General features: G+C 49.9%; 5 protein-coding genes across 5 annotated transcripts; 3 read left to right on the top strand and 2 right to left on the bottom strand.

Annotated features, from left to right (window-relative positions):
- Positions 1 to 318: 318 nt before the first annotated feature.
- UHO2_02074 (uncharacterized protein) lies at positions 319 to 5,561 on the top strand (the record flags this gene model as incomplete). The annotated part of the gene is given in 7 exon segments (XM_041559511.1): positions 319 to 630; positions 808 to 1,734; positions 1,807 to 1,814; positions 1,832 to 3,468; positions 3,526 to 4,060; positions 4,313 to 5,027; positions 5,292 to 5,561. The coding sequence occupies 7 exon segments, from the start codon at positions 319 to 321 to the stop codon at positions 5,559 to 5,561; spliced, it is 4,404 nt and encodes a 1,467-aa protein (XP_041415445.1).
- Positions 5,562 to 5,793: 232 nt separating this feature from the next.
- On the bottom strand, positions 5,794 to 9,953 carry UHO2_02073 (uncharacterized protein; the record flags this gene model as incomplete). The annotated part of the gene is made up of 2 exons (XM_041559510.1): positions 5,794 to 6,198; positions 6,372 to 9,953. 2 exons carry the CDS (start codon positions 9,951 to 9,953, stop codon positions 5,794 to 5,796), a joined length of 3,987 nt encoding a protein of 1,328 aa, XP_041415444.1.
- A 107-nt stretch (positions 9,954 to 10,060) lies between these two features.
- UHO2_02072 (uncharacterized protein) lies at positions 10,061 to 12,289 on the bottom strand (the record flags this gene model as incomplete). Its single annotated transcript, XM_041559509.1, has 3 exons — positions 10,061 to 11,518; positions 11,684 to 11,953; positions 12,194 to 12,289. 3 exons carry the CDS (start codon positions 12,287 to 12,289, stop codon positions 10,061 to 10,063), a joined length of 1,824 nt encoding a protein of 607 aa, XP_041415443.1.
- Positions 12,290 to 15,725: 3,436 nt separating this feature from the next.
- On the top strand, positions 15,726 to 16,136 carry UHO2_02071 (uncharacterized protein; the record flags this gene model as incomplete). Its single annotated transcript, XM_041559508.1, has 1 exon — positions 15,726 to 16,136. The coding sequence occupies one exon, from the start codon at positions 15,726 to 15,728 to the stop codon at positions 16,134 to 16,136; it is 411 nt and encodes a 136-aa protein (XP_041415442.1).
- Positions 16,137 to 16,607: 471 nt separating this feature from the next.
- On the top strand, positions 16,608 to 17,300 carry UHO2_02070 (uncharacterized protein; the record flags this gene model as incomplete). Its single annotated transcript, XM_041559507.1, has 1 exon — positions 16,608 to 17,300. One exon carries the CDS (start codon positions 16,608 to 16,610, stop codon positions 17,298 to 17,300), a length of 693 nt encoding a protein of 230 aa, XP_041415441.1.
- Positions 17,301 to 17,338: the final 38 nt, after the last annotated feature.

Raw genomic sequence — 17,338 nt, 5'->3', positions numbered from 1 at the left:
AACCTTATCACCAATGACATCAACCTCATCATCATCAACACTCACACCAGACCTTGGTGTCATCATAACCGAAGCATTGATATTGATCATGCCGAGCTACCCCTGAACGGAGTGTCCACAGAGGTCAGCCAAAACCTATGATAGTATATACAACAAACGCCACCTGCTGTCACTGCACAACTTGATAGTCACCGATACCGAGACAATAGCTGTTGCACAGTTTGATAGTCACCGAGTATCTCGACAGACTGACCTGGGTTTCAGGCGCGAGACCCCTGACATTAGAGTGGATCGTTCAAGCAGCTCCTCACGATCACCATGATGGACCCAGACCTCAACAATAAGCTCGATAGACTACTCACTCTATTGGAAGCACAGCTAGAGCTTACCAGACAGGGTCATCGAGAGGAACGATTACAACGAGCTCAACTGAGCAGGGAGGAGACAATGGACCTCTCTCACTCAGAAGACCAAGCAGGAGGAGGAGATGAGTCTATGATAGGAGACCCACATACTCCTACTCCAGCTCCACGACCAAGACGATCAGTCTCATTCAACCTGGATGAGCAGGAGGACATCAACTATGAGAAGTATGCTTCACCTACTGGGCCAAGATATGTCAAGACTAAGGTGGACCCCTACAGCAGGACTAGGACGGACCCTTACTCCCTGGACCATGAGGAGGACACCAGCATCATGGCAGAGCTTAACCGGTCAAAGCCCAACGCCACCCCCTTCCCAAAGTTCAATCCCTGAGACATGGAGATCTTCATTCTAGAAGCCGAAGCATGGTTTAAGTTCAACCAGGTGTATGAGCAGACTAGGATGATCAACCACATGGGTGCTCAACTGGAAGGGACAGCAAGAGAGTGGTGGACCTCCAAGCTCCATATTGATAGAGCTAGAGAAGGAAGGTTGTTCAATGATTGGCACTACTTCACAGAGCGACTGTCAGAGCAGTTCAACCCACGCAATGCTAGGATGGAGGCATACAACAAGCTGTTGGCTCTCAGACTCACAAGTGATGCTCCTGGTGCCACCACACATCATGTAGAGCAGTTCAGAGACTTGGAGGGACAGGTCAACCTAGATGACAACGAGCTAGTGATTGATCTCTTCAGAGGAAGTCTCACTCGCAGCATACAGGAGAAGTTTGAGAGGAATCCACCTGGGAAGAGATGGGAGTGGTACCGAGAGGTTGAGGAGATCGATCAACAGAGGATGTTACTACAGCAGTCCTCGGCTAGACACTCACTTCCAAATGCCACGTCACCTCCACTAAGAACTGGGTCTCGGCCAAATCAAAGTTCGATCCCCATCCGTCAACCCACTCAACCTTATCCAGCTCGATCACCAGCACAAGCAACTACACAAGCAACTATACAAAACCTAAACCGACCAACTAACCGACCCCTTCCTCATCATCCCACCCAACCCTCGAAGCAAGGAAGCCCTGCTCCATCAGGTATCAACACCTGTCATGTATGCAAGGGTATTGGCCATTGGGCCAGAGACTGCCCCAGCAGGAGGGTAGACCCTCTTAGCTCTCGACCCATGGGACCAAAGGTTATGGTCACCACAGCAGACCCCTTTGAGGAGGCCACCGACTCAGGAGATGGCCACACAGGCAGCACTGAGACTGACCCCGAGGCCATGGACCTCAGCTCATACCAGCAACCCATGGACCTCGACCATGAGGAGGAGGAGCATGATGATGATGATGATGAGGGAAACGTCAGTGGGGTGATGCACTGATGGCATGCATTGCTCTACAAACCTCCTCGCCATCACTCTGTATATATCAAGATTGTCAAGTATGTTTCTCTACCAGTGGAGGCAAAGCAGTACTGGAGCTCTCTGGAATGGTTCAAGACCATCCTGCTCGGATACTAGCTGATACTGGTGCTGGTTTGTCCATAGTCTCAGATTCTTTCATTAGTAAGTACCAAATACCCACAAAACCCATAAAAACAAGATCGATCCATGGTGTCACCAGGCACCAACTCTCCATCAATAGTTCTGCGAGCATGCAGGTATCTATTGGTACACACAATCTGGGTGTGGTCGAAGCTTCAGTGGCCGACACTGCTGACTATGACCTCATCCTGGGGTTCACTGAGCTACGGAGGCTCAAACCCACCATACAATGGGATACGGGCCAGCTGGAGTTCAAGACTCAGGAGCAGGACCAACCCCCAAGGAGACCCCCTGAAGCAGCAAGAGCTGGGGACCTAACCATGAGGAGACCAACCCTTCATGGTAACGAGTTTGTCTCAGCAGAACGCATACTACGAGCAGCTCTAGAAGATGGACCCATAGGGCTCATGCTGTTGGAGGAGCCACCATCATCACTCCCGGCCTTTGGTTTCGTACCTACAGGCACAGATAAAGGAGTCGAGATGGAGGTGGAGGTAGACAAGGTGGTGACAGCTGCAGACATACCAAAGCCATACCAACACCTGCGAGATGTGTTTGATGAGGTGGAAGCAGACAAGCTGCCCCATCATACCGAGCACGATCTCCACCTCGAGTTGATAGAAGGAGGTAAGCCACCTCAAGGGCCCCTATACCTTAAGGGACCCAAGGAGATGTCCGAGTTGAGGAGATACTTGGATGAGAACCTCGAGAAGGGGTTCATAAGACCATCGAAGAGCCCAGCACGATCACCAGTGCTCTTCGTACCAAAGAAGGATGGAGGTCTCAGACTCTGTGTGGACTACAGAGGTCTCAACGAGATCACTGTCAAGAACAGGGCACCATTGCCCCTCATCGAGGAGCAGCTGTTCTTACTCAGGAAGGCAAGGATCTATACCAAGCTAGACCTTAGAGCAGCATACAACCTCATCCGGATTGCTAAAGGAGATGAATGGAAGACAGCTTTTGGCACTCAGTTGGGACTCTATGAGTACCTAGTGATGCCCTTTGGCCTAGCCAATGCTCTGGCTCACTTCCAGTCATTCATCAATGACATCTTCCAAGACATCATTGGGATATATGTGGTAGTATACCTAGATGACTTCCTGATCTTCAGTGACACTGAAGAAGCACATGTGAAGCATGTCACCGAGGTCCTCACTCGCTTAAGGAGCAACAGGCTCTTTGCTAAGCTGTCTAAGTGTGAGTTCCACGCCAAGACAGTCGAGTTCCTGGGGTACATCATCAAGCCGACAGGCATAGAGATGGACCCAGAAAAGGTGCACACTGTCAAGGAGTGGCCAATGCCAGAGTCAATCCATGACATCCAAAGGTTCCTGGGTTTTGCCAACTTCTATCGAAGGTTCATAGCCCACTTTGCTCGCATAGCCAAGCCCTTGACATCACTGGTAAAGCCTATAGAACAGTTCAAGAAGTTCGAGCTACCAGAGGAGGCCCAACAGGCCTTCCACAAGCTCATCCAGGCATTCACATCAGCAGGAGTGCTTCAGCACTTCGACTACCACCTTCCAACAAGGTTGGAAACTGATGCAAGTGACTTTGCTATAGCAGGAGTACTCAAGCAGGAGCATGAAGGATGATGGCATCCAGTGGCCTTCTACTCCAGGAAGATGTCTTCTGCCGAGAAGAACTATGAGATCCATGACAAGGAGCTCCTAGCTGTGGTTGCCTGCCTCACTCAGTGGCGACACATGCTAGCTGGACTACCAAGCCAACTGGTCATACTCACCGACCATGAAGCCCTCAAGTACTTCAAGTCACAGAGACGCATCACAGGTCGACAGGCTCGATGGGCAATACTACTAGCAGACTTCGACTTCATATTGCAGTATCAACCAGGAGACAAAGGTGGTGAACCCAATGCTCTCACCAGAAGGACTGACATGCAACCAGCTGGTGAAGAGCAGGATCACAATGTGAGGCAACTACTGCCTCCTCGAGTGTTCAGGGAGACAGCAGACCATGACTCGACCCTAGTGGCCCCTATGCTCTCGATGGAGTCCATAGCATCAAAAGGTCTCAGAGACCTGGTCAAGATCTTCCAGCCCTTAGACCAAGAGCTACAGGAGATACATAGGAAGAAGCCCTTCGAGGTCAAGGATGACCTATGGTACAGTGGAGGAAGGTTAGTTATCCCCAAAGTGATCATGCCAGGGAGGACCAACAACTGACACTCAAGGAGTGCCAAAGAGGTAGATGGACAGTCTCTCTCTGTAGAGCATCTGTGATTCATGGTGATGACCCAATGCCATGATGGTATCACTGCTGGACACATAGGAAGAGATGCTACCATCAAGGCAGCTCAATGACATTACTGGTGGCCAAACATGACAGCTTGGATTGCAGACTATGTAGCAAGTTGTCCTGTATGTGCTAGGTACAAAGCTCCTCGTCACCGTCCATATGGTTTGCTACAGCCACTAGCAACACCAGACAGGCCCTGGGGCTCCATATCCCTCGACTTCATTGAAGGACTACCACCATTGAAGAAGTATGACTCCAAGACCTATGACTCTATCTTAGTCATTGTTGACAGGTTAACCAAGTTTGCCATACTAGCTCCAACCCATAAGACGGTCATGGCCAAACAGACTGCAGTGTTGCTATATGGACACATGGTTAGACTCTTTGGATATCCAGATCACATGGTCTCGGACCGAGGCAGGCAGTTCATATCAGGAGCATGGAAGGCATTTGCAGAGCAAATGGGTGTGAAGCACTCACTTAGCATGGCTTACCATCCTCAAACTGATGGTCAGACAGAGAGAGTCAATCAGGTCATAGAGCAATACCTCAGGATGTACTGCAACTATGAACAGGATGACTGGGCCAACCTGCTGGACACTGCAGCCTTTGTATACAACAACACGGTCCACAACAGCATTGGTGTCTCACCATTCTTTGCATGCTATGGATGGAACCCCAAAGCTCATCCTGACATCCCTCAACGACTAGGAGTCAATGACCCAGGTTGCTTCGAGTACCTCATGGATGGAAAGGAGCGTTGCAAGTACCTCCAGGAGCAGATCAGAGAGGCACAACATAGATCAGTAGACCAGTATAACAGGAAGCACAAGGACATCGAGTTTAAGGTGGGTGGTATGGTCTATATCAACTGACGAAACTGGAAGACACGGAGACCCACACCCAAGTTGGATACCTGGTTTGTGTCAGGGGTCTCGCGCCTGAAACCCAGGTCGGTCTGTCGAGATACTCGGTGACTATCAAACTGTGCGACAGCTATTGTCTCGAGATACTCGGTGACTATCAAGTTGTGCAGTGACAGCAGGTGGCGTTTGTTGTATATCCTATCGTAGGTTTCGGCTGACCTCTGTGGACACTCCGTTCAGGGGTAGCTCGGCACGATCAATATCAATGTTATGATGACACCAAGGTCTGGTGTGAGTGTTGATGATGATGAGGTTGATGGTGTTGGTGATGAGATTGGTGATGTCGATGATAATGAGGTTGATGGTGTTGGTGATAAGGTTGGTGGCGTCAACACGAGTGTCCAGTGTGTTGACTTGATGCTTGAAGTGATCCCCGGACCGCAGTGGACTACTGCCTTCGGTTCTATCTATATCCGGACCGCTAACCTGCTATGGGCGCCTTCGGACGTCAGGTAGTGGTGATACAACACACACACTACGATGAGGAGCAACCTTGATAGATTGCTGCTATGCTGACTGAAACTAATGTATACTTATGCTGAAGTGATAACTAGTTATGGTGAGTAGAGTGGATGAGGATCCACTCGACCTATTGATGAGAAAGCATGGTTATATACCTCTTCTCAGCATCGCCAGCGATGCTGCTCCTGCTCTCTCTCCAGAGAGTACCTTCTTCATCGAGTACTGCTCAGGGGCCTCTCCTGCTTGGCACCCCTGTGCCTCTTGAGCTGTGTCGACTCCTTCGGCACTGCTCCTCCTCCTCATGACCTGGTGTCGACTCCTTCGACACTGCTCCTCCTCCTTTGATCAGTGACAGTTCCTTTGGCTCTTGTCTCTCGAGCCCCTGAGTGGTAACCATCTGCATGCTCCTTGAGCTTGGTCCTCTTCGTGGCTGTGCCTGCTCCTTGAGCTTGGTCCTCCTCGTGGCTGTGCTTGGCCCTCCTTTGCATGTGAGTCCATAGGAGTCCATGGTCTCCATGGAGACTGCACTACGACCATGCTCTCTACTGGTGTCGACTAGGTCTTCGATACCTGTGCTCCTTCCATATGAACCCATGACCCTCCTGCTTCTTGAGCATCCAGGCCCATGACACTACCCCCCTCTTAAGAGCCGAGCTCCGTCGAGGCATGCTCTGGTCTGGTTCATGCTGACTCCTCCTCTTCCTTGACAACATCGCCCCCGTCATCCTTCCTCCTTCTCTCAACGTCATCCTCCTCTCTCTACTCCTCCTGTTCTCTCCTCCTTTCTCTACTTTGTCTACTCACTCGTCCCCCCTCCGACACCTCATACTCCTGGATGAGGTCGGGACAGTTGAGGTTCTCTACTGGTTCCCATGAAGCAGCTTCTTCTGAGTACCCTCTCCACAACACCTTGTACTCTGTAGTCCCATTGTGTGAACGCTTGTCGATGAGTGCTTCGACTTCGAAGTCGAGGTCCTCATCTGGAAGTGGTGGCATGGTGGGCTGTTCAGCACGTTGAGGAAGAGAACTTGTTCTTGCTGGCTCGAGCATGGAGACATGGAACACATCATGCACCCTAAGGTTTGCTGGCAATGTGATTCGGTAAGCTTGACGTCCTACCCGTTCCTGAACTGGGTAGGGTCCTGCAAACCGGGTGTCTAACTTGGGTGTGGGTCTCCTTGTCTTCCAGTTTCGTCGGTTGATATAGACCATATCACCCACCTTAAACTCGATGTCCTTGTGCTTCCTGTTATACTGGTTTACTGATCTACGTTGTGCCTCTCTGATCTGCTCCTGGAGGTACTTGCAACGCTCCTTTCCATCCATGAGGTACTCGAAGCGACCTGGATCATTGACTCCTAGTTGTTGAGGGATGTCAGGATGAGCTTTGGGGTTCCATCCATAGCATGCAAAGAATGGTGAGACACCAATGCTGTTGTGGACCGTGTTGTTGTATACAAAGGCCGCAGTGTCCAGCAGGTTGGCCCAGTCATTCTGCTCATAGTTGCAGTACATCCTGAGATATTGCTCTATGACCTGATTGACTCTCTCTGTCTGACCATCAGTTTGAGGATGGTAAGCCGTGCTAAGTGAGTGCTTCACACCCATTTGCTCTGCAAATGCCTTCCATGCTCCTGATATGAACTGCCTGCCTCGGTCCGAGACCATGTGATCTGGATATCCAAAGAGTCTAACCATGTGTCCATATAGCAATACTGCAGTCTGTTTGGCCGTGACTGTCTTATGGGTTGGAGCTAGTATGGCAAACTTGGTTAGCCTGTCGACAATGACTAAGATAGAGTCATAGGTCTTGGAGTCATACTTCTTCGATGTTGGTAGTCCTTCGATGAAGTCGAGGGATATGGAGCCCCAGGGCCTGTCTGGGGTTGCTAGTGGCTGTAGCAAACCATATGGACGATGACGAGGAGCTTTGTACCTAGCACATACAGGACAACTTGCTACATAGTCTGCAATCCAAGCTGTCATGTTTGGCCACCAGTAATGTCGTTGTGCTGCCTTGATGGTAGCATCTCTTCCTACGTGTCCAGCAGTGATACCATCATGGCATTGGGTCATCACCATGAATCGCAGATGCTCTACAGAGAGAGACTGTCCATCTACCTCTTTGGCACTCCTTGAGTGTCGGTTGTTGGTCCTCCCTGGCATGATCACTTTGGGGATAACCAACCTTCCTCCACTGTACCATAGGTCATCCCTGACCTCGAAGGGCTTCTTCCTATGTATCTCCTGTAGCTCTTGGTCTAAGGGCTGGAAGATCTTGACCAGGTCTTTGAGACCTTTTGATGCTATGGACTCCATCGAGATCATGGGGGCCACTAGGAGCGAGTCATGGTCTGCTGTCTCCTTGAACACTCGAGGAGGCAGTAGTTGCCTCACATTGTGATCCTGCTCTTCACCAGCTGGTTGCATGTCTGTCCTTCTGGTGAGAGCATTGGGTTCACCACCTTTGTCTCCTGGTTGATACTGCAATATGAAGTCGAAGTCTGCTAGTAGTATGGCCCATCGAGCCTGTCGACCTGTGATGCGTCTCTGTGACTTGAAGTACTTGAGGGCTTCATGGTCAGTGAGGATGACCAGTTGGTTCGGTAGTCCAGCTAGCATGTGTCGCCACTGAGTGAGGCAGGCGACCACAGCTAGGAGCTCCTTATCATGGATCTCATAGTTCTTCTCGGCAGAAGACATCTTCCTAGAGTAGAAGGCCACTGGATGCCATCGTCCTTCATGCTCCTGCTTGAGCACTCCTGCTATAGCAAAGTCACTTGCATCAGTCTCCAACCTTGTTGGAAGGTGGTAGTCGAAGTGCTGAAGCACTCCTGCTGATGTGAAGGCCTGGATGAGCTTGTGGAAGGCCTGTTGGGCCTCCTCTGGTAGCTCGAACTTCTTGAACTGTTCTATAGGCTTTACCAGTGCTGTCAAGGGCTTGGCTATGCGAGCAAAGTGGGCTATGAACCTTCGATAGAAGTTGGCAAAACCCAGGAACCTCTGGATGTCATGGATTGACTCTGGCATTGGCCACTCCTTGACAGTGCGCACCTTTTCTGGGTCCATCTCTATGCCCGTTGGCTTGATGATGTACCCCAGGAACTCGACTGTCTTGGTGTGGAACTCACACTTCGACAGCTTAGCAAAGAGCCTGTTGCTCCTTAAGCGAGTGAGGACCTCGGTGACATGCTTCACATGTACCTCTTCAGTGTCACTGAAGATCAGGAAGTCATCTAAGTATACCACTACATATACTCCAATGATGTCTCGGAAGATGTCATTGATGAATGACTGGAAGTGAGCCGGAGCATTGGCTAGGCCAAAGGGCATCACTAGGTACTCATAGAGTCCCAACTGAGTGCCAAAAGCTGTCTTCCATTCATCTCCTTTAGCAATCCGGATGAGGTTGTATGCTGCTCTAAGGTCTAGCTTGGTATAGATCCTTGCCTTCCTGAGTAAGAACAGCTGCTCCTCGATGAGGGGCAATGGTGCCCTGTTCTTGACAGTGATCTCGTTGAGACCTCTGTAGTCCACACAGAGTCTGAGACCTCCATCCTTCTTTGGTACGAAGAGCACTGGTGATCGTGCTGGGCTCTTCGATGGTCTTATGAACCCCTTCTCGAGGTTCTCATCCAAGTATCTCCTCAACTCGGACATCTCCTTGGGTCCCTTAAGGTATAGGGGCCCTTGAGGTGGCTTACCTCCTTCTATCAACTCGAGGTGGAGATCGTGCTCGGTATGATGGGGCAGCTTGTCTGCTTCCACCTCATCAAACACATCTCGCAGGTGTTGGTATGGCTTTGGTATGTCTGCAGCTGTCACCACCTTGTCTACCTCCACCTCCATCTCGACTCCTTTATCTGTGCCTGTAGGTACGAAACCAAAGGCCGGGAGTGATGATGGTGGCTCCTCCAACAGCATGAGCCCTATGGGTCCATCTTCTAGAGCTGCTCGTAGTATGCGTTCTGCTGAGACAAACTCGTTACCATGAAGGGTTGGTCTCCTCATGGTTAGGTCCCCAGCTCTTGCTGCTTCAGGGGGTCTCCTTGGGGGTTGGTCCTGCTCCTGAGTCTTGAACTCCAGCTGGCCCGTATCCCATTGTATGGTGGGTTTGAGCCTCCGTAGCTCAGTGAACCCCAGGATGAGGTCATAGTCAGCAGTGTCGGCCACTGAAGCTTCGACCACACCCAGATTGTGTGTACCAATAGATACCTGCATGCTCGCAGAACTATTGATGGAGAGTTGGTGCCTGGTGACACCATGGATCGATCTTGTTTTTATGGGTTTTGTGGGTATTTGGTACTTACTAATGAAAGAATCTGAGACTATGGACAAACCAGCACCAGTATCAGCTAGTATCCGAGCAGGATGGTCTTGAACCATTCCAGAGAGCTCCAGTACTGCTTTGCCTCCACTGGTAGAGAAACATACTTGACAATCTTGATATATACAGAGTGATGGCGAGGAGGTTTGTAGAGCAATGCATGCCATCAGTGCATCACCCCACTGACGTTTCCCTCGTCGTCATCATCATTGTGCTCCTCCTCGTGATCGGGGTCCATGGGTTGCTGGTATGAGCTGAGGTCCATGGCCTCGGGGTCACCCGTCTCAGTGCTGCCTGTGGGGCCATCTCCTGAGTCGGTGGCCTCCTCGAAGGGGTCTGCTGTGGTGACCATAACCTTTGGTCCCATGGGTCGAGAGCTAAGAGGGTTTACCCTCCTGCTGGGGCAGTCTCTGGCCCAATGGCCGATACCCTTGCATACATGACAGGTGTTGATACCTGATGGAGCAGGGCTTCCTTGCTTCGAGGGTTGGGTGGGATGATGAGGAAGGGGTCGGTTTAGGTTTTGTATAGTTGCTTGTGTAGTTGCTTGTGATGGTGATCGAGCTGGATAAGGTTGAGTGGGTTGTTGGATGGGGATCGAACTTTGATTTGGCCGAGACCCAGTTCTTAGTGGAGGTGACATGGCATTTGGGAGTGAGTGTCTAGCCGAGGACTGCTGTAGTAGCATCCTCTGTCGATCGATCTCCTCAACCTCTCGATACCACTCCCATCTCTTCCCAGGTGGATTCCTCTCAAACTTCTCCTGTATGCTGCGAGTGAGACTTCCTCTGAAGAGATCAATCACTAGCTCGTTGTCATCTAGGTTGACCTGTCCCTCCAAGTCTCTGAACCGCTCTACATGACGTGTGGCGGCACCAGGAGCATCACTTGTGAGTCTGAGAGCCAACAGCTTGTTGTATGCCTCCATCCTAGCATTGCGTGGGTTGAACTGCTCTGACAGTCGCTCTGTGAAGTAGTGCCAATCATTGAACAACCTTCCTTCTCTAGCTCTATCAAGGCGGAGCTTGGAGGTCCACCACTCTCTTGCTGTCCCTTCCAGTTGAGCACCCATGTGATTGATCATCCTAGACTGCTCATACACCTGGTTGAACTTAAACCATGCTTCGGCTTCTAGAATGAAGATCTCCATGTCTCGGGGATTGAACTTTGGAAAGGGGGTGGCAATGGGCTTTGACCGGTTAAGCTCTGCCATGATGCTGGTATCCTCCTCGTGGTCCAGGGGGTAAGGATCCGTCCTAGTCCTGCTGTAGGGGTCCAGCTTAGTCTTGACATATCTTGGCCCAGTAGGTGAAGCATACTTCTCGTAGTTGATGTCCTCCTGCTCATCCAGGTTGAATGAGACTGATCGTCTTGGTCGTGGAGCCGGAGTAGGAGTATGTGGGTCTCCTATCATAGACTCATCTCCTCCTCCTGCTTGGTCTTCTGAGTGAGAGAGGTCCATTGTCTCCTCCCTACCCAGCTGAGCTCGTTGTAGTTGTTCCTCTCGATGACCCTGCCTAGTAAGCTCTAGCTGAGCTTCCAATAGAGTGAGTAGTCTATCGAGCTTATTGTTGAGGTCTGGGTCCGTCATGGTGATCGTGAGGAGCTGCTTGAACGATCCACTCTAATGTCAGGGGTCTCGCGCCTGAAACCCAGGTCGGTCTGTCGAGATACTCGGTGACTATCAAACTGTGCGACAGCTATTGTCTCGAGATACTCGGTGACTATCAAGTTGTGCAGTGACAGCAGGTGGCGTTTGTTGTATATCCTATCGTAGGTTTCGGCTGACCTCTGTGGACACTCCGTTCAGGGGTAGCTCGGCACGATCAATATCAATGTTATGATGACACCAAGGTCTGGTGTGAGTGTTGATGATGATGAGGTTGATGGTGTTGGTGATGAGATTGGTGATGTCGATGATAATGAGGTTGATGGTGTTGGTGATAAGGTTGGTGGCGTCAACACGAGTGTCCAGTGTGTTGACTTGATGCTTGAAGTGATCCCCGGACCGCAGTGGACTACTGCCTTCGGTTCTATCTATATCCGGACCGCTAACCTGCTATGGGCGCCTTCGGACGTCAGGTAGTGGTGATACAACACACACACTACGATGAGGAGCAACCTTGATAGATTGCTGCTATGCTGACTGAAACTAATGTATACTTATGCTGAAGTGATAACTAGTTATGGTGAGTAGAGTGGATGAGGATCCACTCGACCTATTGATGAGAAAGCATGGTTATATACCTCTTCTCAGCATCGCCAGCGATGCTGCTCCTGCTCTCTCTCCAGAGAGTACCTTCTTCATCGAGTACTGCTCAGGGGCCTCTCCTGCTTGGCACCCCTGTGCCTCTTGAGCTGTGTCGACTCCTTCGACACTGCTTCTCCTCCTCATGACCTGGTGTCGACTCCTTCGACACTGCTCCTCCTCCTTTGATCAGTGACAGTTCCTTTGGCTCTTGTCTCTCGAGCCCCTGAGTGGTAACCATCTGCATGCTCCTTGAGCTTGGTCCTCTTCGTGGCTGTGCCTGCTCCTTGAGCTTGGTCCTCCTCGTGGCTGTGCTTGGCCCTCCTTTGCATGTGAGTCCATAGGAGTCCATGGTCTCCATGGAGACTGCACTACGACCATGCTCTCTACTGGTGTCGACTAGGTCTTCGATACCTGTGCTCCTTCCATATGAACCCATGACCCTCCTGCTTCTTGAGCATCCAGGCCCATGACAGTTTGCAGGACCCTACCCAGTTCAGGAACGGGTAGGACGCCGAGCTTATCGAATCACTTTGCCAGCAAACCTTAGGGTGCATGATGTGTTCCATGTCTCCATGCTCGAGCCAGCAAGAACAAGTTCTCTTCCTCAACATGCTGAACAGCCCACCATACCATCACTTCCAGATGAGGACCTCAACTTCGAAGTCGAAGCACTCATCGACAAGCGTTCACACAATGGGACTACAGAGTACAAGGTGTTGTGGAGAGGGTACTCAGAAGAAGCTGCTTCATGGGAACCAGTAGAGAACCTCAACTCTCCTGACCTCATCCAGGGGTATGAGGTGTCGGAGGGGGGACGAGTGAGTAGACAAAGTAGAGAGAGGAGGAGGAAGGAGAATGACGTTGAGAGTAGGAGGAAGGGTGATGTTGGCGATGTTGTCGAGGAGGAGGAGGAGGAGGAGTCAGCATGAACCAGACCATAGCATGCCTCGATGGAGCTCGGCTCTTAAGAGGGGGGTAGTGTCATGGGCCTGGATGCTCAAGAAGCAGGAGGGTCACGGGTTCATATGGAAGGAGCACAGGTATCGAAGATCTAGTCAAGATCAGTAGAGAGCATGGTCGTAGTGCAGTCTCCATGGAGACCATGGACTCCTATGGACTCACATGCAAAGGAGGGCCAAGCACAGCCACGAGGAGGACCAAGCTCAAGGAGCAGGCACAGCCACGAAGAGGACCAAGCTCAAGGAGCATGCAGATGGTTACCACTCAGGGGCTCGAGAGACAAGAGCCAAAGGAACTGTCACTGATCAAAGGAGAAGGAGCAGTGACGAAGGAGTCAACACCAGGTCATGAGGAGGAGGAGCAGTGTCGAAGGAGTCGACACAGCTCAAGAGGCACAGGGGTGCCAAGCAGGAGAGGCCCCTGAGCAGTACTCGATGAAGAAGGTACTCTCTGGAGAGAGAGCAGGAGCAGCATCGCTGGCGATGCTGTGAAGAGGTATATAACCATGCTTTCTCATCATCATAGGTCGAGTGGATCCTCATCCACTCTACTCACCATACAACTAGTCAATACTTAGAAACATAAGTACTCATTAGTTACAGTCAGCATAGCAGCAATCTATCAAGGTTGCTCCTCATTGTAGTGTGTGTGTTGTATCACCACTACCTGACGTCCGAAGGCGCCCATAGCAGGTTAGCGGTCCAGATATAGATAGAACCGAAGGCAGTAGTCCACTGCGGTCCAGGGGTCACTTCAAGCATCAAGTCAACACACTGGACACTCGTGTTGATGCCACCAACCTTATCACCAACACCATCAACCTCCTTATCATCAACACTCACCAACCTTATCACCAACAACATCAACCTCATCATCATCAACACTCACACCAGACCTTGGTGTCATCATAACCGAAGCATTGATATTGATCGTGCCAAGCTACCCCTGAACGGAGTGTCCACTGAGGTCAGCCGAAACCTATGATAGTATATACAACGAACACCACCTGCTGTCACTGCACAACTTGATAGTCACCGATACCGAGACAATAGCTGTTGCACAGTTTGATAGTCACCGAGTATCTCGACAGACCGACCTGGGTTTCAGGCGCGAGACCCCTGACAGCCACCACCAGCACTGGCAGATGAAGGAGACATAGATGACCTCAGGTACACAGATAGGAACCTCTTCGACAAGAGAGAGGAGGAGCCACTAAACGAATACATGGATATGGAGGCAATCGATGGATTGGACAACGAGAGAGACCCAGGTGAGGGTGTGACAAGGACGATCGAATATGGGACCGACACCGACACCGACACATGGACCGATGTCAGCGGTTGTGCACCTGAAACCTGAAATCTGTAATAGTGTCGATACTATTACTGATCCTGTCGAGTTATGCAACAACACTAGTGGTATTGCAATTCTCGGCGAAATATGTGATAGAGCTGTCTCTATCACTTTTCTTGCTCAAATCTGTGAATGTAGTAATGCTATTGCAGATTTCAACTAACCACTGTGGACACTCTGTCCAGAGGTAGCTCAGCACGATCAATGTCAACATGTAGGTTATGGTAACACCAAGGTCTGGTGTGAGTATCTTGTTGGTGATGAGGTTGGTGGCATCAACATGAGTGTCCAGTGTGTTGACTATCGCTTGAGGTGATCCCCAGACCACAGTGGACTACTGCCTTTGGTTCTATCTTAATCCAGACTGCTGGTTTGCTAGGAACTGCCTTTGGACATCAGTGAGCAGTGATACAACACATGTGCTACAATGAGAAGCAATCTGTTTGATTGCAACTATGCTGACTGAAACTAATGAGTACTTAAATGCTGAAGTAATACTAGTTTATATGGTGTGTAGAGTGGATGGGGATCCACTCGACCACTTATGATGAGAGGGTATGCTTATATACATCCATCATAGTGTTGCCTGCGACACTGCTCCAGCTCTCTCTCTCCAGAGAGTACCTTCTTTGTCGAGTACTATACAGAGATCCCTGTAACACTGCTCCTGTCCTTCCTGAGCTGTGTGTCGACTCCCTCGACACTGCTCCTCCTCCTAATGACCTACTTGCTGGTGTCTTCAACACAGCTCTTCCTCCTTCAACTGGCGACAGTTCTCTCGACTCCTATCTCGTGAATCCCTGAGTGGCAACCATCTGCATACTTCTGAGCTTGGTCCCCGACTTGGCAGCACTTGATCCTCCTCACATGCGAGCTTGGTCCTCTTTGCATGTGAATTTGTCATATGGACATCCTTGTCACTGTTCTCTGCAGAATCTGCCATATGATCATGCTTACTACTGATCTCAGTGGGATCTGTGATATCATCCTTGTTTGTACCGATTTCTCCGAGATTTGTCATAGAACCAATTCTACTGCAGATCTTGGTGAATTCTGCTGCAAATCCTACAATCTGCCCGATCCCCTGATTCCTGCGCTCCCTTCATATGAACTAATGGGTCTTCCTGCTTCCTGCGCATTCGGGCCCATGACAACCGACAGCACCCATTTTGGACTCACGGCGATAAACGATCGCAAAGGAAGGAACTTAGACCCAACAGTCAGTGAAGCATTATCAGGAGAAGACAGGAAGCATTGAGAGGAGGCAATGTGCAAAGAGCTGGATGGTTTAAAAGCTATGGGCATGTGGGAGATCATTGACCTCCCCAAGGGTATGCATGCTGTCGACATGTGTTGGGTCTTAAAGATCAAAACAGATGCAAATCTAATCCCAACAAAGTTCAAGGCAAGACTGGTGGCAAGAGGCTTCACACAAAGAGAAGGCATCAATTACACAGAGGTGTTCACACCTGTGGCACCCATTCAATCAATCCAAGGAGTTCTAGCCATAGCAACAGTGCAAGACTGGGAAGTAGATAGTATTGACATCAAGCAAGCATACCTAAATTCAACATTACATCATGATGTTTTCTTGAAGCTGCCACTTGGAACAAAGATCCCCTCTGGAAAGGCCCTAAAGCTGATGAAGGGACTATATGGACTGAAGCAATCAGGCTGAGAGTGGAACATAGAGCTGGACTCATATCTGCAAAGCATAGGTTTCCACTGCATGCCAAGTGCACCCTGTCTGTATTCAAGAGGAACCAGAAACAGCATAACCATCATCATGACATATGTTGATGACATGCTTATAGCATCACCCAGTCATGAGGAAGTGAATTGCACCAAAAGGGAAATAATGTCCAAATGGGGAATGGAGGATAATGGACTGGTGAAAGAATTCTTAGGCATTAGCATCAAATGAGACAGAGCACAGAAAGAGATGTCACTTGATTTGATGGCTTACATCAAGGCAATGGTGAGTAAATGGTTACAAACAATGGATCAGAAGTCCTGGGTACCAATGCAAGGGATATCCAGCATCACAGGAAATGACAAGTGTGATCCATTAGAGGTAAAGTGATACCAGGAGCTGGTGGGACAACTACTATGGGTAGCAAACACTGCATGGCCTGACATATCATTCACCATGGGAATACTGGCAAGGTATATGTCGAACCCAACCAACAGTGCATGGAAAGCTGCCATCCACCTGATGAAATACCTCAATCAAACTAGTGAATACAAATTAATCTTTGGAAACAGATCAAGTGAACACTCAAGGCAGCCAATTGTCATGTACACCAATGCCAACTGGGCCTTGGACCCAACAAATGGATGGAGAAGCATGTCAGGAGTGATAATGTATGTATATGGGTGCCCAGTCAGCTGTAGATTGCACATCCAGAAATGTGTAGCATTATCAGCAGTGGAGGCCAAATTCGTTGCTGCTTCAGAGGCAGTGAGAGAAGCACTTTTCTTCTCATACCTTCTCAGGGATTTGGAGATTGATGCTGCTCACCCAGTCTTATGCACAGACAGCCAGGGATGCATACAGGTGAGTAAGGATCCTGCAAAGCACTGGAAGTTGAAGCACATAGATACTAGGTATCATTTCATCAGGGATCACATTCAAGATGGAGAGATAGAAATCAGATTTGTTGGGATGGCAAACAATGTGGCAGATATCTTAATGAAACCATTAAAGGGTTTGGCAATGTCATGGCTAGCTCAGTTACTAGGATTGGTGATGCCATCGAAGGGGGGAGTTGAAGATGCATTGGCATCCCAACAGGATTCACAGGGTTTGCAGAGCATCATGGGGTCCATGGATCATAAGTGAGCCATCAATGAAGCAAAGATGCATATAGGTGGCAATGC

The sequence above is a fragment of the Ustilago hordei genome (genome assembly GCF_900519145.1).
Source record: "Ustilago hordei strain Uho2 genome assembly, contig: UHO2_contig_03, whole genome shotgun sequence".
In the NCBI taxonomy this organism is placed as follows: Eukaryota; Fungi; Basidiomycota; class Ustilaginomycetes; order Ustilaginales; family Ustilaginaceae; genus Ustilago; species Ustilago hordei.
This window is presented reverse-complemented; position numbering and strand designations above follow the sequence as displayed.